The following is a 21,224-nucleotide window of genomic DNA, read 5'->3' on the forward strand; positions in this document are numbered from 1 at the left end:
GAGGGTTCCAGGGAAACTCACCGTTTTTTCCTGGGATTCTCTCTAAGAGGGTGAGGAGTATTTGGTTCAGCCGCTCCCGCTGCAGGTGCCGGCGTTCTTCCGGGCTGCAAGGCTCCCTGGGCTCGGGGCTGCCCTCCTCTGCCTTTTTATCCAGCTCGACGTTGTCCAGGGAAGGGGCCTCTTTCTCGGGCTCCTCGGGGTGGGCTGGCGGCTCTCCAGGAGGGGGCTCGGGATTGGCGATCCCCTCTTCCGGAAGGGGGAGAGGCTCCTCCTCCTGAGGCAGGTCTTTATTTTGGGACTTGGAGCGGTCGGACTTCCAAGATGACCTGGGAAGGGAGAAAAGGAGAGGAATGATGGAATAACAGAGCTGGAAGGGGCCTCAGAGGTCTTCTAGTCCAACCCCATGCCCAAGCAGGAGGCCCTATATCTTTGCAGACAAATGGTTGTCCAATCTCATGGGGCACCCATAACTTCTGGGGAAAGTCGTTCCAGAGAGCCTGAAAGATGGGGAGGGGGCTGTTTGGCAGGAAGGGGTGCTTGCCCCTCACCCCCAAGAAGTCCCCACGATCACCACAGATTTGAATTGTAAGATGGATTATAAGAGGCACTTTTTTGTCTCCCAAAAGGGGGTGAAAATGTCTGTGTGTCTTATAGACCGAATATTGCTGAAGCCTTGCCCACCCGTTGGTTGTTTTTTTGGTCTCCGCATAGGCCTTTTTCAGGGCTTTTTTTGGCCCGTTTTCAGGGCTTTTTTCAGCCTGTTTTCGGAAAAAACGGCCTGAAAAAAGCCTCGAAAATGGGCCAATAAAAGCCTCGAAAACAGGCTGATAAAAGCCTCGAAAACGGGCCAAAAAAAAAAAGCCTCAAAAGCGGGCTGAAAAAGTCTCAAAAACAGGTCAAAAAAGCCTCGGAAACGGGCAGAAAAAAGCCTCAAAAATGGGCCAATAAAAGCCTTGAAAACGTGCCAAAAAAGCCTCGAAAATGGGCAGAAAAAAGCCTCAAAAACAGGCCAAAAAAAGCCTTGAAAACGGGCAGAAAAAAGTCTCAAAAACAGGCAGAAAAAAGCCTTGAAAACGGGCAGAAAAAAGTCTCAAAAACAGGCAGAAAAAAAGCCTTGAAAACGGGCAGAAAAAAGCCTCAAAAACAGGCCGAAAAAAGCCTTGAAAACGGGCAGAAAAAAGCCTCAAAATCAGGCAGAAAAAAGCCTCGAAAACGGGCAGAAAAAAAGCCTCAAAAACAGGTCGAAAAAAGCCTCGGAAATGGGCAGAAAAAAGCCTCAAAAACAGGCCGAAAAAAGCCTTGAAAACGGACAGAAAAAAGGCTGGAAAAGGGTTAGGCCCAAAACTTTTTGTTGTTGTTATTTTCCTCTTCTAAATTTAAGTGTGTCTTATAGTCAGGTGTACCTTATAGTCCAAAAAATACGGTACCTCAAAGGGCTGTGGTGAAGGTGTTTTCACACAACCATCAAGGGGACTCACCTGCCTCCGTTCCTCTTGTAGTTGTCAGGTACGTAATGAGGCTGAAATGGAAGAAAAGAAAAGAAAAAAAGCCCATCAGATTCAATCTCCAGGGTATCTTGAGGCCCATCAATCAAAGAGAGGTCATCCCAGGGAGGGAGAGGTTTGGGAAACTGAGGCAGGGCCAGGCAAAAATCTGGTTGCAGACTGTGAAGCGTTAACCACCAACCACAGCGTATCTAAATGTTGAAAGTTCCCGATTAAAAGGGGAAGAAATTGATAAGAGTACAGATAGTCCTTGACTTACAATTAGCGACCGTTCGAAGTTGTGACGGCATTGAAAAAAAAAGTGACTCATGCCCGTTTCTCACACTTACGACCGCTGTAGCCTCCCTGTGGTCGTGTGATTTACATTCAGTTGCTTGGCAACTGACTCAGATTCTGACGGTCGCAGCGTCCGTGTGTGTGTATGTATGTCACGTGATCCCGTTGCAACCTTCCAACAAGGGGGGGAATGCCAGATTCGCTTCCCGGCCTGGTGGCTAATTTAACGACAGTCGATTCGCTTAACGAATGTGGCAAGGGAAGTCGTAAAAACGGTGTGGTGGTGGTGGGGGGGGCGAACTCACTTCGGCGACGTCTCCCTTGGCGATCTAAATTTGGGGGCTCCGCCGCGGTCGTGGAGCGGAGGGGCGACCTGAATTTTAAGGGAGGCGGTCGCGGGTGGCTACCGGAGGCTTCTTCTTTGCCGAGGAGGGTTAAAGTTGCTTACCGAGAAGTCTCTTTTCGGCGCCAGCCGTTTCGGGAAGTGGTCGAAGGCGTAGGATTTGGTGCAGACCGGATAGCGGTTACGATGGATTTTGTAGAAGAGATGGGCCGACTTGTCCAGCCGATAATCGCAGATGTAAACATCTGGCTCCTTCGCCCCTTTGGGTCTTCCTGAAAGTGGGGGAGGGAAGGGGGGGAAGAAGTTCTCAAGGTCATTCTCCGCCCCAAAGACCACCAGCCCTTCCTTCGATTGAGGGGGGCGGGGAGGGGGCAACCATTTGTCTGAGGCAGGCGGGAGGAAAGCCGCTTCTGGGATCTGGCCAACTTGCCTTTGCAGTAGGTGTAGAGATCCAGCACGCAGCAGGTCCCCACCACCGCCTCCAGAGGGATGATCTCGTACAGCGGCACCCGGAAGAGCTCGTTGTGGTAGAACTTGCGGGAGGGCGAGTGGTGGGTTTCGTGCGGGCGGAAATAGTGGTGGCCGAAGGCGAAACGTTCCCCCCTGCAGAAAGGCGAGAAGCAAAGGGAGTCCCCCCACCTAAAGCCGCTGTGCTCAAAAGAGGAGGCTCCTCTGGGCAACCAACAGTGACTTGGAGGGTTTGTGGGGGGTTTTTTTTGAATTTGAACTCACAGCCTGTTGCTGATCGTTGCTTTAAGGTAGGGTTTCTTCAGTTTTAGAAACTTTAAGAGGACTTCAATTCCCAGAATCCCCCAGCCAGCGTGCTTTAAGAGTGAACTTCAGCTCCCAGAATTCCCCAACCAGAATGCTTTAAGAGGTGTGGACTTCAGCTCCCAGAATCCCCCAACCAGAATGCTTTAAGAGGGATGGACTTCAACTCCCAGAATTCCCCAACCAGAGTGCTTTAAGAGGGATGGACTTCAGCTCCCAGAATCCCCCAACCAGAATGCTTTAAGAGGGATGGACTTCAACTCCCAGAATTCCCCAACCAGAGTGCTTTAAGAGGGCTGGATTTCAGCTCCCAGAATTCCCAGATATAATAGTTTAAAGTGGTGTGGACTTCAAGTGCTGGAATCCCATGCTGAGGAATTCTGGGACTTGAAGTCCACACCATTCAAACTTTCAAACGTGAGTGCTCTAAGGAAACTTTTTGGATGAGAAGCGAAACAACTGGACACAAAGATTTTTTTTTTCTGCTGAACATCTATTTCCCACAGCCCTGTCTTAGGCCTAAAGGTATTTACACCACGTAGTAGGGGCTGTATTGCTCTTATCCTTCCCATCTACTTACAGTATATGGGGGAAGGTTTTATATCTTCAAAAACTGTGAAAAACTCCTTCCATGTTTGCCGTGAATTCACGGCGTCCACTGCAACCATTTCCAGCATGGCTGAAAAGCGAAAATAACTTTTTTTTCCCCCCCGTGGAGGAAGACGTGAAAAACTCACTTCTCATTTTTCCACAGCTTCTCGATCCGGAAGATATCCAGCCTTTCGCGGTTGATGTGGGACAGCAGGCGATACGACTGCCGGACCGGGTGGCCGTCGGGGGTCCTTCGGCTATCTCGCATCAGGTACACGCAGTCTCCTGCGGGCGGGAAGCAGAGAAGAGCCTCAAATACATCGGCAGGGGCATAAGGGAAAAAAGCAAAACAAAATAGGAAAAGAACGAGAAATAAGCCCAATGGAATTTGAATATCCCAACAGCTCTTTCAGAAGGTGACTGCCTTCCCCATAGATGCAAGAAAGACTCCCCATAAAGAAAAAAAAATCCACTTTATTTACACTTTGGGAATTAACTGCCTTCACCGACAGAAAGTCCAGGCAAGAGAGTCCTGGTTAACTAAAACAAGAGTCCTTATCAGCTCCTTAGGATAAATGCAAGGCCGTGAGCTCCCAGCCTGGGAGGCTGCCAATTAAGTCAGTTCAAACAGAGCAACAGACAGACCTCAGTTCTGGCAATGTCGCATGAAACACACAAGGAGCAAACTTTCCAGAAATACGAACGGTTGTCTCCTACAACAACCAAACCACTCCCTTTTCCTCCTATTTATTCCCTGTGCTTGGATACCCCTCGCTAGTGAGCGAGAACAGAACCCGGAGACCCTGAAGGGAAGGCAAGAGCTACCCCACAGCCCCTCCTGGCTGCCTCTCACTCCCCCCCGGGGGCAGACACCCACCTTGGCGGAGCAAGAGATCATCCCGTAACAGACAGATGAAGTAAACGCAGCCGGGTTGGGTGTAATGAGGCCGGGGAATCATCGGTACCTCCTGAGGGAAGACGAGAGAAATAGGAGGAAGGGCCCGTGGGGGGGAAAAAACAAAACAAGAGAGAAAGCTCGGCTTTCTTACCCTTAGGGATTGTTTCAAAGGTTTCCAGGGTGGTTCAAAAAGGAAAAGAGCCAGTTTGGTCTAGTGGTTAAAGCAGCAGGATAGAAATGGGGAGTTCTAGTCCCACCTTAGGCACGAAAGCTGGCTGAGTGACTTTGGGCCAATCACCAGGAGATGGTGAGTTCTAGTCCCGCCTTAGGCATGAAAGCTGTCTGAGTGACTTTGGACCAATCACCAGGAGATGGTGAGTTCTAGTCCCGCCTTAGGCATGAAAGTTGGCTGGGTGACTTTGGGCCAATCACCAGGAGACGGTGAGTTCTAGTCCCACCTTAGGCACGAAAGCTGGCTGAGTGACTTTGGGCCAATCACCAGGAGATGGTGAGTTCTAGTCCCACCTTAGGCATGAAAGCTGTCTGAGTGACTTTGGGCCAATCACCAGGAGATGGTGAGTTCTAGTCCCGCCTTAGGCATGAAAGTTGGCTGGGTGACTTTGGGCCAATCACCAGGAGATGGTGAGTTCTAGTCCCACCTTAGGCATGAAAGCTGGCTGAGTGACTTTGGGCCAATCACCAGGAGATGGTGAGTTCTAGTCCCGCCTTAGGCATGAAAGCTGTCTGAGTGACTTTGGACCAATCACCAGGAGATGGTGAGTTCTAGTCCCACCTTAGGCACGAAAGCTGGCTGAGTGACTTTGGGCCAATCACCAGGAGATGGTGAGTTCTAGTCCCACCTTAGGCACGAAAGCTGGCTGAGTGACTTTGGCCCAATCACCAGGAGGCGGTAAATTCTAGTCCTGCCTTAGGAATGAAATCCAGCTGGGTGTCTTTGGGCCAGTCCCTCCCTCTCAGCCCAAACCATCTTGGTTGTTACTGTGGGGAAAATAGGATGAGGAAATATTGTGTGTGTTCACAGCGAGGAGTTATTTGTCTGCCTGCCTGTGCCTCTATCTACTTACGTACTTATAGACACTTACCCGATCCACTGTGCGCAACTCGCACTGTTCACACAGGTAGTGTTCGACGTCCGAGTTCACCCCCATGCAGTCGCAGTGCTGCCAAACCTGCGAGAGAAAGGGAGGATTCAGGAAACGCCGAGAAAGAAACTTTGGCTTGGTATAGGCGAAATATATATATATATATATATATGTATGTATGTATGTATGTATATGTATATATGTATATATGTATATATGTATATGTATATGTATATGTATATGTATATGTATATATATGTATATGCATATTCTTTCTAGCCAGGTTTTACCTACGTAAACTAAGTTGTTCTACAGCCCTGGTCATATATATATATATACATATATATATATATATGTATGTATTATAGGGAAAAAAAAAAAGAGTAATCTGCCTGCTGAGAAGCTTGGAATATCCCTGGCTAATATCAGCTGAAGTTAGCAGTGCTGAGCAAAGCAGAGCAACGAAATAGCAATAGAAGGGTATTGCATTTTGCAAAACAAACAAACAAACAAACAAAACAAACCCAAATAAACCTGAAAAAAAGATTCTTGCAACAGGAAAGAATCCAAGCTCTTACAAACTTCGCATATCCAAACAGGGCAGTGGTGGGATTCAAATAATTTGACAACTGGTAAACTGCCTTAATGACCGGCTGGGTGGCCGTGGCCATAGTGGGTGTGGCCAGGGGTGTGTGACAGGCAGCACTTGGCCTCCTGCAGCTTCCTGAGAGCGAAAACGGGCAGCAAGGGGGCTGTGTTGCACACACACCCTTGCCCCGTTTTGGGCCTAGTACTGCACTTACCTGGGAACAAAAACGGGGGTGCATTGGGACTCCTGGAAGGGATGGGGAGGGGGAGGGGGCAAGCAGCAATTGAACTACCAATTCACCCGAACCGGCTGAATCTCACCACTGAAACAGGGGATCCTGTTGCTTTTAAGATCAGGGTGTCCCCCAAACGTGGCCACTTTAAGATGCCTGGACTTCAACTCCCAGAATTCCCCAGGATTCTGGGAGTTGAAGTCCAGGCATTTTAAAGCAGCCACGGTTGGGGAAATCCTGTTTTAGAACAAAACCATGGGGGGGTTTCCTCTATTTTTGGAGTGGGAAACCTGCCCCTCTCCCGAGAGTCCGGGCAGGGCAGGGGGTCCTTCGGTGCCCCCCCCCACTCACCATGCACTTTTCGCACTGGATCATCAGCCCTTCGTCTTTGTACAAGCCGCAGATGCAACGGATGACGTCTTCGTCCTTCTCGTGCCCGCTCTCCTTCTCGCACAGGGAGGTCTCGCTGCTGTCCGCCTCGCTGGCCGTCTCGCCCACGATCTCGTCGATCTGAGCCGCCGCTTCGTGACGGGCGTTGTAATAGGCTTTCCGCAGCCGGCAGACGTCCCGCCCGATCGGAGATTTGCGGCCGTAGTATTTCTGCAAGGGGAAGGAAAAAAAAAACAGTGGTCATCTCCTCGTGTCGGAATTCCCAGATTCTTGGATTTAACGGGCCGTGAAATTCTAGGGTTGATCCTTGTTAAGTTAGACTAGTATTTCAGGCAGGTGAAGAAGGGTGGATATTAACTCCCAGAATTCCCCAGCCAGCCTGCTGTAAAGTGAACTTCAATTCCCAGAATTCCCCAGACAGCATGCTTCAAGATGGGTGGACTTCAACTCCCAGAATTCCCAAATCAGCCTGCTTTAAGATGGACTTTGACTCCCAGAATTCCTCAGCCAGAGCTTTAAGAGTAGACTTGAACTCCCAGAATTCCCAAATAAGCATGCTTTAAGAGGGGTGGACTTCAACTTCCAGCCTGGCTGGGGAATTCTGGGAGTTGATGTCTTCCCCCATCTTAAAAGTTGCTGAGGTTGCTGAAACACCCATCCTGGGTGCAACGTTATTCCCAGCGCCGAAGCGAAATCAAACAGGGCCGGGAATCTTTGGGAATGGAGGTTTTTGGAGAGAAGGGAGGGTGGGAAACCGTCCTTGGTTTCCGACATCCGTGTGCCAGCTGCCCGCTCACCTCGGCGTTACGGAAAACCTTCAGCATATCCCCGTCGAAAGCCTCCACCGTTTTGTAGTAGCCCGTCAGGATCTGCTTCTCGATGGTGGTGAGATCGAGGGGGTCCGAGATCTTCTCGTAGTAATCGGCGTTCCTGGTCCGGGGAGAGGTTGGAAGTGCGGAAAATGAATGACCAGGGGTCCAGTTTGGACGCTCAGATGGCTGGAGGGAGGGGGAGAGGAGTCCATCCACACACCCCAAGCCCCCCCCCCCCCACTTTGGCAAAAGGACTTACTTTTTTTTCGGAGGGACAACCAGCAAAGGGGTGGCCAGGACTTGCCTGGAGGAATCTGGAAGTCAAAAGGAGAGGAAGGCCGTGAGGACCATGGAGATGTCCCGAAGAAGGAGTCAGCTGCTGGGGGTTCGCAAGGGTTCGGGAGAACCTCTAGCTAAGATTCTGTGCAGTTCGGAGAACCCCCAAATCCCACTCCTGGCTGGCCCCGCGCCCCTCGCCCCTCCCAGGAGTCCCCATGGCAGAAGTGGGTTTCAGCAGGTTCTGACCAGTTCTGGAGAACCAGTAGTGGAAATTTTAAGTAGTTTGGAGAACCGGTAGTAAAAATTCTGACTGGCCCCGCCCCCATCTATTCTCTGCCTTCCGAGTCCTAGCTGATCGGGAGGAAATGGGGATTTTGCAGTAACCTTCCCCTGGAGTGGGGTGGGAATGGGGATTTTACACACAGCAGCTGTAATTTTTACGTTTTAAGCCTCCTTGAACCCTGTCCTGGGTTCAAGGGGACACTCCCCGAAGCTTGGGTTCGGCTTCAGGTTTTCGCTTACCCTCACCTTTGTAGGCAATGATGCCGTCGCAGATCTCCTTGAAGATCTGTGCGAGGCGCGCTGCTCGGGCCACTTCCAGGTTTTCTTCGGCGGCCGCCAACCGTCGCGTCCTCACCGAGCGGGCGGTCTGCAGGGCGGAGAACTGGGTCATGAAGACATCTGAAAAAGAAGGGGAGGGCGATGAGGGAGGGAGGCTCGCCAGGTTCCTGACAGCGTTACGGCAGTTTCCTTCCTTCCTTCCTTCCTTCCTTCCTTCCTTCCTTCCTTCCTTCCTTCCTTCCTTCCTTCCTTCCTTCCCTCCCTCCCTCCCTCCCTCTCTCTCTCTCTCTCTCTGGGGGTTTTCAAGAAGAGACTGGACAACCATTTGGGGTGTACCAGTATAGGGCCTCCTGCTTAAGCAGGGGGTTGGACTAGAAGACCTCCAAGGTCCCTTCCGACTCTATTATTCTGTTACTACGAGCAGCTGGATTTAGCAAACGGGCAGTGATGGAAAGAAGGATGTGGTTTAGTTACGAGAAGCCCCTTTCTGGCTGCAACTTTGAGGCGCTCGGAGAAGTGGAGGGGTTCAGGGGTCCGAACCCTCACCGGATTTGATGTTGCCATCGTCGCGGCACATCCCATTCCAGCGGGTGTACAACGAGGGTGAGTGGAGGCTGTCGCTGTCGTGTTTGACCTCCTCCTGCTTCTGACGGATCTTGTCCCAGTTGCGTACCAGGAAAACGTGGTGTTTCAGCACGAAATTCCTAGAAGGGGGTGAAAAAAATGTGAAGATAGTGGGAAGAAGGATTTTTTGGGGAGGGAGAGAGAGTGGGGGAAACTTTAGCCACTGCTGCAGGCGGTGGTAGGAAGAGGTGGCTGCTTTAAAGGGTTGGTGGGTGAGTGGACAGGGAGGAAAATGGGGGTGGAGTCAATCAACCAGTGACCAACCAAGCAACCTGCTGTTAACCAATCACCATCCAACCAACCCATCATCAACCAACCAAGCAACAACTATCAACCAACCAAGCAACAACCATCCATCAACCAACTAACCAACCATCAACCAACCAACCATCAACCAACCAACCAAACAACAACCATCCATCAACCAACTAACCAACCATCAACCAACCATCAACCAACCAACCAAAAACCATCAACCAACCATCAACCAACTATCCATCAACCAACCAACCAACCAACCATCAACCAACTATCCATCAACCAACCAACCAACCATCAACCATCCATCAACCAACTAACCAAGCAACAACCATCCATCAACCAACTAACCAACCATCAACCAACCAACCAACCATCAACCAACCAACCATCAACCAACCATCAACCAACCAAAAACCATCAACCAACCATCAACCAACCAATCAACCATCAACCAAGCAACAACCATCCATCAACCAACTATCCATCAACCAACTATCCATCAACCAACCAACCAACCATCAACCATCCATCAACCAACTAACCAAGCAACAACCATCCATCAACCAACTAACCAAGCAACAACCATCCATCAACCAACTAACCAACCATCAACCAACCAACCAACCATCAACCAACCAAAAACCATCAACCAACCATCAACCAAGCAACAACCATCCATCAACCAACTAACCATCAACCAACCAACCATCAACCAACCAACAACCATCCATCAACCAACCACCATCCATCCATCAACCAACTAACCAAGCAACAACCATCCATCAACCAACTAACCATCCATCAACCAACCAACCAACAACCATCCATCAACCAACCAACAACCATCCATCAACCAACTAACCATCCATCAACCAACCAACCAACCAACCACCATCCATCCATCCATCAACCAACTAACCAACCATCAACCAAGCAAGCAGAAACCATCAAGCAACCAAGTAACAACCAACCATCAACTAAGCAAGCAAGCAGCAACCACCAACCAGCCCATCATCAACCAACAAATTACCTCCCAATCACCATCCAACCGCTAATCAACTACCCATCAAACCAACCATGTTTCCCACTCCTGGCTAGCCAAGCTGTGGCAAACCAGGGGTTCTCCATTCCGAAGCGCCATGCTGGGCCTACTTAGCTCCTTAACCCGTACAGCGGTTGCAAGACCCACCAAGTAAGTGGCAACCCAGCCCCAAGGAAGGATGGCTCCACCCTTGTGTTGAGGCTGGCAAGAGCCCAGGCCGAGAACCAGCAGCCCTTCCCTTCTCCTCACCTTTCCCTGTTGGACATGGGCTTCATCTGCAGTTGGGGAGTCAGCCGAGTTGGTGGGGTGGCGTTATCGCTGGGCTCTTCGGGGAATGTGGCCCTTCTGGAAAACAAGAGCGGTGTTTCTTGGAGGGCGGGAGGAGAAATCTACACTGGGGGTGGGTGGGTTTCAAAACTCTATGGTTTTACCCTCCCCGCTATGATGAAAAACAGAAGTTTTTGGCCACTTCTGAAATGTTGATGGGGGCTGCGGGCGACTGAAGTGAAGGACAGAATTGTCACCTGAAGCTACCTGCTTCCTAATCCCAGCGACGACCGGGATGCTACAGGTAGTCCTCGTCTTACAACAGTTCGTTTAGTGACCGTTCCAAGTTACAACGGCACTGGAAAAAGTGACTTAGGGACCAGAGGAGGCTGGTGTGGTGCTGCGCCAGCAGCCTGTGCAGCTGGCACTCGAGTCGGACAGTGAGGAGGCTGGAGAAGAGGTGGTGCCAGAGGCGGGGATTCAGCCAGGGCCTTCAGAACCTCCAGAAGCTCCCATAAGTGAAGAGGAAGAAGAGGAGGAGCCTCTTCTCGATGCACGGGCGCGCAGAGCTGCCAAAAGGCACGAGTGGCTCCTCAGAAGGAGGTCTCCTCAAGAGTAACTCTTGGGGCTAATTGGCCACTCCCTTAGCCTATTTAAGGAGGAACCCCCGACTGAAGCAATTTGCAGGGAACAACTTTAGTTCATTCTCCTTCGTGTCTGGATTCACTGCAAATTGCTTCTGGGCTTTCTGCCCGACCTTAGTAAGATTGTGATGACTTTATCTTTGGCTTCTTATAGGCTGTTAAGAAAAGTTTATTAACAGCCTTTGTTTTTGATAAAGACTGAGTTATTTTAGTAAATTAAGTTTTGTACAAACTTTGTGTGTGCTGCGTTCTTTGGGGTCCGTAGCTGGGGCAGAACAGAGGTTTAACCCCCACCACCACCACCCCAGGCTGTTGTTTTTTTGAACCTCACATGTGCCTCTGATTGACGCTAAACTGCAAAGGTCAACTTGGGGTACAAACTCACCCTCTTTTTCAACTTGTGCTTGGACTTCCTCTTCTCTTTGGACCGGCTCGGCCGCCTCTGTGCCGTGACCATCTGGTTGGCTTTGCTGAGCAGGCCGTTCATTCGCTGGCTCTTGCCGCCGATGATCCCTCGGCATTTCTCAAAGCCGCACTTGCAGAGTTGCTGCAATGGGAAGTCAAACGGGGGTGTTTAAATGGGGAGGGGGGGGGTTCCTTTGGGAAGCCAGGGCGCCCCGAAGTGATAAGCAAGACCGAACTGCAAACCCCCTTTAAGGGGGTCCTTGACATGCAGCACTTCGTTCAGTGACCGTTCCAAGTTACGAAGGACCACGGCAGCATCCTTGGGGTCCCGGGGTCAAAATTTAAGAACACTCGGCAGCTGACTCGTATTTTATGACGGTTGAAATGTGATTCCCCTTTAGCGACCTTCTGACAAGCAAAGGCAATGGGGAAGCCAGGTTCAATTGACGGCCGTTGTGATTAAATTAAAAATGGCGGTGATGCACTTAAACTGTGGGATGGTCGTAAAACGAGGCAAAACTCGCTTAACGTCTGTCTCACTTGGCCACAGAAATGCTGGGCTGCAAGTCAAGGACCACCACTGGAAGTTTTTAAAGAAGAGGTTGGACAACCATTTGTCTGAAGTGATGTGGGGTTTTCTGCCTAAGCACGGGGTTGGACTAGAAGACCTCCAAGGTCCCGTCCGACTCTTGTTATTCTATTCTATTCTATTCTCTTTTCTTCTTTTTTCTTCTTTTTTCTTCTTTTTTCTTTTCTATTTTCTATTCTATTCTATTCTTTTATTCTATTCTATTCTATTCTATTCTATTCTATTCTATTTTCTATTCTATTCTATTCTATTCTATTCTATTCTATTCTATTCTGAATCCTATTGTATTCTATTCCTTCATTCCATCATTCTATTCTAATTCTATTCTATTCTATTTTCTATTCTATTCTATTCTATTCTATTCTATTCTATTCTATTCTATTCTATTCTATTTTCTATTCTATTTTCTATTCTATTTTCTATTCTATTTTCTATTCTATTCTATTCTATTCTATTCTATTCTATTCTATTCTATTCTAAATCCTATTCTATTCCTTCATTCCATTATTCCATTCCATTCCATTTTCTATTCTACTTTCTATTCTATTCTCCTGTATTTTATGAACAAGTAAGGCGGCCAACAGATCTCCTTCCTCTTCCTATTTTTCCCCACAACGACAAGCCTGCGAGAGGGAAGGGACTGGCTCAAAGTCACCCAACTGTCAGACGATCCAAGAACAGAGACCCCCCTCCCCACTCCCCCCAAAGCCCTCTGCCCTCACCTGCTTCTCCACGTTGAAGGAGTGGAAATTGTAGTCGTAAGTCAGCTCGGTGCCGGCCGGCATGTCCTTCAAAGCGTAGAGTCCGATCCGGTAAACGCCGTTGACCGACCTGAAGGCAATGAGAGGAAAATGATTACTTTAAAAAAAAACAAAAAACGCACAAACACAACAATTAGGTTTTAATGCATTTCTCTGCGCGATTGTACAGGTAAGTTGACTTACGACCAAAACGGAGCCCCAAACATTTCTGTTGCTAAGCGAGACGGTTGTAAAGGGAGATTTGCCCCATTTTACGACCTTCCTTGCCGCAGTTGTTAAGTGAATTACTCATCATCATCTTCTTTTAACGACCCCGTAATCCCTTGCAGGGTGGAGCCTGGGCAACTGAATGGAGCTAGCAGAGTGTTTGAATGGCCGGATGCCTTTCCTGTTGTCAGAGCGGAGTTTTGTTCAGCAGATAATATTCTCATTGTGCCCAGAGAGAGAAATATCTGCCTGTACCTAGAATTGAACTCACAGCCTCCCGATTGTGAGGTGAGAACTCCACCTCTAGGCCACCGCACCTCTCCTAGTTGTTAAGTGAATCACTGTGGTTATTAAATTAGTTACACTGTTGTTAAGTGAATCTGGTTTCCCCATTAGTTGTCGGAAGGTCGCAAAAGCGGATCATGTGACCCTGGGACACTGAGACTGTCGTAAATGTGAGTCAGTTGCCAAGCGTCTGAATTTTTGACCGCGTGATGCTGCAACAGTGTGGAAAAATGGTCCTAAGTGACTTTTTTTCAGCGATGTTGTAACTTTGGTCACTAAGTGAACTGTTGTAAGTTGAGGACTACCTGGATTTGAGCTTCTGGGGCACGCCAAGGCAGGAGGCGGTTTCCGACGGCAACGTGGGGGGTGGCGGGGGGATGCTTACCATTTCTGCATCTCACAGTTGGGGTTGCAGCTGTGGTTGATGAAACGGGCCTCGTTCCCCATGCGGTAGCTGTCAATCACCATCCCGCTGTCCAGGTTGAGGCAGTAGTGGTCGCTGTGGTTGTGGTACTGCTCAATCATCCGGTTCCTGAAAAGCCGAACAAATGTGAGGGAGGGAGGGAGGGGGGCTGGACTAGGAGACCTCCCGGGGTCCCTTCCGATTCTGTTATCCTGCCTTCTGAGCAAGGGGTTTATTTTATTTTATTTTATTTATTTAAATTTCTATACCGCCCTTCTCCTTTCGGACTCAGGTTGAGCTAGAAGACCTCTAAGGTCCCTTCCACGTCTGTCATTCTGTATTCTGAGCAGGGGGTCACACTAGGAGACCTCCGAGGTCCCTCCCAACTCCGTCATTCTAGGTATTTCTCCCCAGCTTCCTTTTCTTCCTCCTTCACCGGGGCCTTTACCTGAATTCCTGCTCGCTGACAACCTCCCCCAGGTACTCAATGATGAACTGCCCGGCTTTTAGGGACTCCTTGGTTCGGATGCCCCAGCCTTTCTCCTCCGCCCGGAAGCGTTCGAGACACTGCACCCACTCGTGCCTCTGGATCCGCTGGTTGCAGCACTGCTCCCCGCAGGGACACGTGTTGGGCGAACACTCGGCGAAGATCATCCTGAGGAGGAGGGTGGGGGAGAGAGAGAGAGAGAGAGAGAGAGAGAGAGAGAGAGAGGCAAGGCAGGTGTGGTGAGAAGGCACCAGGGAGCTATCTCATGGCTGAAGCTTTTTTTTAAAGAGGGGTGGACTTCAGCTCCCAGAATTCCCCTGCCAGGATGGGAGGGGACAGGAAGGGAAGCAGGGTGGGAGTTGACAACTTCAACTTCAACCTCGGCAACTTTTAAGTTGTGTGGACTTCAACTCCCACATTTTCTTTTCTTTTTTCTTTTCTTTTCTTTTCTTTCCTCTATCTTCCTTTCCTTCCTTCCTTCCCTCCCTTCCTTCTTTCCTTTCCTCTATCTTCCTTTCCTTCCTTCCTTCCCTTTCCTTTCTTCCTTCCTTCCTTCCTTCTTCTTTCTTTCCTTTTCCTTTCCTTTCTTTTCCTTTCCATTCCCCCTTCCCTTCCTCCCCTCCCCTTTCCTTTTTCCTTTCTTTTCCTTTCTCCTTCCTTTCCTCCCCTCCCCTTCTCGTTCCTTTCCAGTGCTTTCCTTTCCGTTCCTTCCTTGTTCCTTTTTTTATTTTTTATTTTTTTATTTTAATTTAATTTGTATACCGCCCTACTCCCGAAGAACTCAGGGCGGTGAACAGGCACAGAATAAAACACGTAAAATACAAAAATTAAGAGCAGAAATAAAATCGAATTAAATCAATTCAGCCCAAGACAAATTTAAAACCCCAGGTTAAGAACAAATTAAAATTTACATTAAAATTTACATTAAAAAAGAATGGGAAAGGTTAGGCCAGACCAGCCTAACTTTCCCTTCCCCTTTCTTTCTCTTCCTTCCTCCCTTTTTCTCGCCTTTTCTCTTTCCCTTCCCTCTCTTCCTCCTTCCTTTCCCCCCTCCTCTCCAACCCTAACCCTTCCCTTCTCTATTACAGGGAGTCCGAGCCCAAAATTTCTGTTGCTAAGCGAAACAGCGGTTAGGTGAGCTTTACATTCGGTTGCTAAACAAACCATCATTAAGTCGAGGACTACCTATATTCGAATGTGCCGCGTACCTGTTCAAACAGTCGTCCAGGCACCCGCTTTTCCGGCTGTCGTCGGGCTGCTTGCAGTTGCAAGTGGTGGCTTCGTAACCAGACAGAGGTTTGACGTCCACATAAACATCTGTAGGTGTGTGTGGAGGGGGGTGGGGGAAGAAATAAGGCCCAGGATGAGGCGTTAGAGATCCTGAATCCGGCTAAGGATGGGGAGGGGGGTATAAGGGCTGTGATGGCGAACCGGGTTTTTTTTCCATGCGTGCCCACACCCATAACTCAATGCCCCCCCCCCGGCCTGTTTCCTGACTTCCGGTGGCCCCAGTGGGCCCATTTTTCACCCTCCCCATGTTCCAGAGGCTTTCTTGGAGCCTGGGGAGGGCTAAAACAGCCTCCCCCGTCCCTCCTGGAGGCCGAAAACACCCTCCCAGAGACTCCGTGCGAGCCTTGTACTTACCTGGCATCCAAAACGGGCCACGTGGAGACTCCTGGGAGGGGTGGGGGTGGGGTGGGATGAGGAGCCGAAATTCAGCTGGGCGGCACATGCATGCGTGCTGGAGCTGAGCTAGGGCAACGGCTCGCGTGCCCGCAGATATGGCTCCGGGTGCTACCTGTGGGCACGCCTGCCATAGGTTCGCCATCACGGGTATAGGGGACTCGAGGGGGAGGCTGTCTGGGGACTCCCTCCCCTCCCAACCTCCCCCGGAAGCCGTTACAAACACTGGACGGACTTACTTGATCGGATCTTTTTATAAAGTGGAACATCTGGCTTTTTGTACAACTGAAAGGAAAGGGGGGAAAGGGCCGTTTAATGCGTTGCACCATGGAGGGCCTCCCAGGAACAGAATCGCAGGGTTGGGAGGGACCTCGGAGATCTTCTAGTCCAACCCCTTGCTCAGAATGCAGAAGAACAGAGTTGGAAGGGACTTTGGGTATAAGGAGTCTCCTCTCCTTTGGCTTGTAAGGCGGGAGAAATAAAACGAAGAAAATGTGGGGGGGGGAAGAAGAAGAAAAAAAAGAAGAGGAAGAGGAAGAGGAAGAGGAAGAGGAAGAGGAAGGAGAAGGAGAAGGAGGAGAAGGAGGAGAAGAAGAAGAAGAAGAAGAAGAAGAAGAAGAAGAAGAAGAAGAAGAAGAAGAAGAAGAAGAAGAAGAAGAAGAAGAAGAAGAAGAAGAAGAAGAAGAAGAAGAAACAACTTTTTTTTTCCCTCGGGCCCAGATCCAAGAAAAATAAGGCCTGAAATTTTTTTCACGGCTGTTGGCAGAACATCTAAATTCTCCAGAGGGGTGTCTCACACTCACACACACATATCCATGCACAACATATCCTTGCTGAAGAGCTTCTGTCAGAATAAAAGTCCCCAGCAGGATTAAGAGACGACATGTTTTGCCAGCAGAACAACTGCTGTTGCTCGGGCACGGCAGGGAGGGAGGAGGCAGAGGCAGGCATGGTTAGAGGTGATGGAAAGAGTTTTGTGCAGGTAGGCGGGTAGGTAGGAAGGAATGAAGGAAGGGAGAAAGGAGGAAAGGGAGGAAAAGAAGAGGAAGGAAGGAAGGAAGGAAGGAAGGGAGGAAGGAAGGAAGGGAGAAAGGAAGGAAGGAAGGAAGGGGAAAGGAGGAAGGGAAGAAAGAAGGAAGGAGAAAGGAAGGAGGAAAAGGAAGGAAGGGGGAAAGGAAGGAGGAAAGGGAGGGGAAAGGAGGATGGAAGGAAGGAAGGGGAAAGGAGGAAGGGAAGAATGACGGAAGGAGAAAGGAAGGAGGAAAAGGAAGGAAGGAAGGGAGAAAGGAAGGAGGAAAGGGAGGGGAAAGGAGGGAAGGAGGATGGAAGGAAGGGAGGGAGGAGGAATGAAGGAAGGAGAAAGGAGGAAGGGAAGAATGACGGAAGGAGAAAGGAAGGAGGAAAAGGAAGGAAGGAAGGAAGGGAGAAAGGAAGGAGGAAAGGGAGGGGAAAGGAGGGAAGGAGAATGGAAGGAAGGGAGGGAGGAGGAATGAAGGAAGGAAGGAGAAAGGAGAGAGGTAGGAAGGAAGGAAGGGGAAAGGAGGAAGGAAGGGAAGAATGAAGGAAGGAAAGGAGAAAGGAAGGAGGAAAAGGAAGGAAGCAAGGAAGGAAGGAAGGAAGGAAGGAAGGAAGGAAGGAAGGAAGGAAGATGTCTTCAACTTCTTCCCTTTTTTAACCATTGCCGTTAACAAAAGACGGCTGGCTGAGTTCAGGGCAGCTGTGGCAGAAAGCAGGTGACTCTGGAAACAAGAGGATGCCGAATTCGAACCTGGGTCGTTCGAACCAGACGCCGGTCTTACCCTTACCTGGTTATGCTTCCACTGCCAGAGAATGTCGTAAGGCAACTGAAAGTCGATTCGCTTTTGCCGAAGGTATTTTCCTGCGAGAGGGGAGTGAAGAAATGCATCCAATCAGAATGGAAGGGACACTTGGAGGTCTTCTAGTCCAGCCCCCCCCCCCCCCCAAGGCAGGAGACCCTATACCATTGGAGACAAGATACTGTCTTTTCATAACAACCTCCAGTGATGGAGCGCCCACAATTTCTGGTGGCAAGCTGTTCCACTGGTTAATTGGCCTCACTGTTAGGAAGTTTCTCCTTAATTCCAGGTTGTTTCTCTGCTTGGTTAGTTTCCACCGGTTGCTCCTTTGTCCTGCCTTCAGGTGTTTTTGAGCCAGGTTTCGCCCAATCTGTACTTGTATCTTTGGTTTTTTCCCTGCCTAGGTGTAAAACCTTGATTTTTCTCCACTTATCCAATATTATTATTATTTTGCAAACAGCCCCAAAGGCGTCTGCTCAAAAGGCAACTGGATTCGGTTTTTCCTCGAAGACGTTTCGCTTCCCACACCCAAGAAGCCTCTTCAAGTTCTGAGACTGAACGGTGGAGGATTGGAAGGATTTGTACTCCCCGCAGTCCTCTGGTCGTTAGCGCTCCCTCTGAGAGTCCTCTGAGACTCTAGGGGGCGGTGCTCATCTCCGTTTCAAAGCCGAAGAGCCAGCGCTGCCCGAAGACGTGTCCGTGGTCATGTGGCCGGCATGACTCAACGCCAAAGGCGCACGGAAAACGCTGTTCCCTTCCCACCAAAGGTGGTCCCTATTTTTCTACTTGCATTTTTTTTTTTTTTTTACGTGCTTTTGAACTGCTAGGTTGGCAGAAGCCGGGACAAGGAACGGGAGCTCACTCCGTTACACGGCACATGGGATTCGAACCGCTGAACTGCCGACCTTTCAGATCGACAAGCTCAGCGTCTTAGCCACTGAGCTACTGAGCCCCTTATACAATAGGGTCTGCTTAAATTACTTCGCCGTTCCCTGCAGGAAAGCTAAGAGAGAGTAAGCCAGGAACGCACCCCGCGTTGCTGAATTAAAATTCCAAAACGCCCAGCCGGGGAGATCTCACTGAAAGGAAAACGAGGAATTACAAGAGTTTGAGCGCGGCTGCTCTACTCCCGATTTACACCAAGGCTGGGCAACCGAGAGGTTTAATGACTAAAGAGGCATTTTTACTCCTTTCCAACCTGGCTTGGAAATGGCCCAGAATTGTTTGACGGTGAGATGATGGGCGTGTACATTTAATAAATATTTAATAATTTTTTTAAAAAATCAACAGCGTTGTCTAAAGACTAAACTTGATCTAGGACAGTGATGGTTAACCTTTTTGGCACCGAGTGTCAAAAATGGAGCGCACATGCGCGCATATGCACACACACGTGCCTGAGAAGAGAGCAGCTGGCCGGCGTGCACGCGTGTGATGGAATCCGGAAGAGCAGCTGGTTACGGCTGCGACGTGGCCCTGAATTCACAGCCAGCCTGTTCCACAGGTGTCGATTCGTTTCCTTTTAGCCAGAGAACTGAATTCGGAAAGGCTCTTGTCCGCTTCAGACTTCCCAGAATCCCCCTGGCTGGGGCTGAGGATTCTGGGATTGGAAGCCCAAGACATCTGGAGGGGATCAGAGCCACAGAAGCGAGCGAAAAGTCCCGGAGTTGGGACTTCTTTGCAAGAAGCGAAAGGGAGAGGAGAGGAAGCCGCTGACAAGTTGGGCTCTTTTAACATTTGTTCGGATTTTCCAGAGCCTCGAGTTGCGCTCGGGCGAGTTCCAGGAAGCGGCCGAATCTGCTGGGAATCTGTTTTCACTTCTATGACCTCACTGGAGGGAAACAAAAGCCTCTTTCAAGAGCCTGGCAGCTGGCCCGGAGAATGGGGAACGCTCCCTCTCGCCCTCAAAATAAAAAGGAGCCACCAGGCTGAGTTGGCCGAGGCAGAGAAATAATCCTGTGATTCATGAGATCCTCGGGGCGAGGATCTCATGAATGCAGCCTGATCTTTCCAGGAGGGTCCCAAGGAAACGGCAGGCTGGGATTGGAGAAGGGAAGAAGGGAATCCATCTGTAAGTCCCTCGTCCCAATTCACAAATTCCTACACAGGCTGTTTTAGCACGAGGGGACCAAGCAAGATTGGCATTGGCATTCTGCCGATGCCCCTCGGTCCTGCCAGGTTTCCTTCGCCAAAGATAACGTGGGATCAGCTCAGCATTGGAAGTCCCAAAAGTGCTTTTTTTCCCCCAAGAGGCAACCGGAGTTTCTGGCGTTTCTTTGAAGACGTTTCGCTTCTCATCTGAGAAGCTTCTTCAGCTCTGATCGGATGGAGGGGAACGGAAGGATTGATACGCCTTGCAGACAGCTGGTCATTTGCATCCTTTTAGAGGGTCGTTGAGGCCTCTTGGAGGTTTCTCTGTGTCCTCAGTCACCTTGAGCCTTCTCCCCACCCATTTGCACTACTCAAGGTGACCCCGAGGACACAGATAAACTTCCAAGTGGCCTCAACGACCCTCTAAAAGGATGCAAATGACCAGCTGCCTGCAAGGCGTATCAACCCTTCCATTCCCCACCATCCAGTCAGAGCTGAAGAAGCTTCTCGGATGAGAAGCGAAACGTCTTCAAAAGAACAAAACCCCCAGAAAAGTCCACTTGCCTCTTGAAAAAAGCACCTTTGGGACAATCGTGACCTTGGATGACGGAGAATCTCTACAGGCATTTAGCGACACCATTTGGGATGGACACCCTTGGAACGATGTGGGGATAGAAATGGAATTCCAGAGGAAAAACTGTAGACTGCAGGAGCCTTGGTGGCGCAGCGGATTAAACTGCTGTTAAAGTAGCATTTAGCTGCCTGCAATTACTGCGAGTTCAAATCTCACCAGGCTCAAGGTTGACTCAGCCTTCCATCCTTCCGAGGTAGGTAAAATGAGGACCCGGTTTGTGGGGGCAATAAACTGACTTTGTATAAAAAAAAGAACACCGCTTGGGGGGGACCTGAAAGTCCTACTAAGCAGGTATATACAAAAGTATGAAGGCTATTGCTTAACGCATTGTAAGCCGCCCTGAGTCTCCGGAGAAGGGCGGCATATAAATCGAACCAATAAATAAATAAATAAATAATAAACGATTTGCACCACTCAGGTGACTCTGAGGATACAGAGAAACCTCCAAGCGGCCTCAACGACCCTCTGAAAGGATGCAAATGACCAGCTGCCTGCCAGGAAGATCAATCCTTCTATTCCCCACCATCCAGTCAGAGTGGAAGAAGCTTCTTGGGATGAGAAGTGAAACGTCTTCAAAAGAATAACCAGAGAGTCCAGTGGCTTCTTAGAAAAAAAAATACCTTTGAGACAACCTGGATGACTTGAGAGCCTCCATAGACACTCAGGTCAAAAGATGT

The 21,224-nt window shown here is 49.6% G+C and overlaps 1 protein-coding gene across 1 annotated transcript in view; it reads right to left on the minus strand.

The window, feature by feature from the left end:
* The window catches only part of ASH1L (ASH1 like histone lysine methyltransferase), a 67,559-nt gene that overhangs the window by 3,556 nt on the left and 42,779 nt on the right, over nucleotides 1-21,224 (minus strand). The window contains 21 exon segments of the mRNA XM_070951365.1: nucleotides 22-326; nucleotides 1,479-1,519; nucleotides 2,230-2,396; nucleotides 2,555-2,727; nucleotides 3,633-3,771; nucleotides 4,364-4,454; nucleotides 5,488-5,574; nucleotides 6,660-6,908; nucleotides 7,496-7,628; nucleotides 7,770-7,824; nucleotides 8,318-8,470; nucleotides 8,897-9,054; nucleotides 10,527-10,609; nucleotides 10,611-10,622; nucleotides 11,574-11,735; nucleotides 12,905-13,013; nucleotides 13,821-13,967; nucleotides 14,287-14,493; nucleotides 15,534-15,642; nucleotides 16,248-16,293; nucleotides 17,814-17,887. Coding sequence (XP_070807466.1) covers nucleotides 22-326; nucleotides 1,479-1,519; nucleotides 2,230-2,396; nucleotides 2,555-2,727; nucleotides 3,633-3,771; nucleotides 4,364-4,454; nucleotides 5,488-5,574; nucleotides 6,660-6,908; nucleotides 7,496-7,628; nucleotides 7,770-7,824; nucleotides 8,318-8,470; nucleotides 8,897-9,054; nucleotides 10,527-10,609; nucleotides 10,611-10,622; nucleotides 11,574-11,735; nucleotides 12,905-13,013; nucleotides 13,821-13,967; nucleotides 14,287-14,493; nucleotides 15,534-15,642; nucleotides 16,248-16,293; nucleotides 17,814-17,887 — 2,700 coding nt within the window.

This window comes from Pituophis catenifer, unplaced genomic scaffold (genome assembly GCF_029215685.1).
Source record: "Pituophis catenifer annectens isolate HBS135680 unplaced genomic scaffold, rPitCat1.0.hap2 SCAF_10, whole genome shotgun sequence".
Taxonomy (NCBI): Eukaryota; Metazoa; Chordata; class Lepidosauria; order Squamata; family Colubridae; genus Pituophis; species Pituophis catenifer.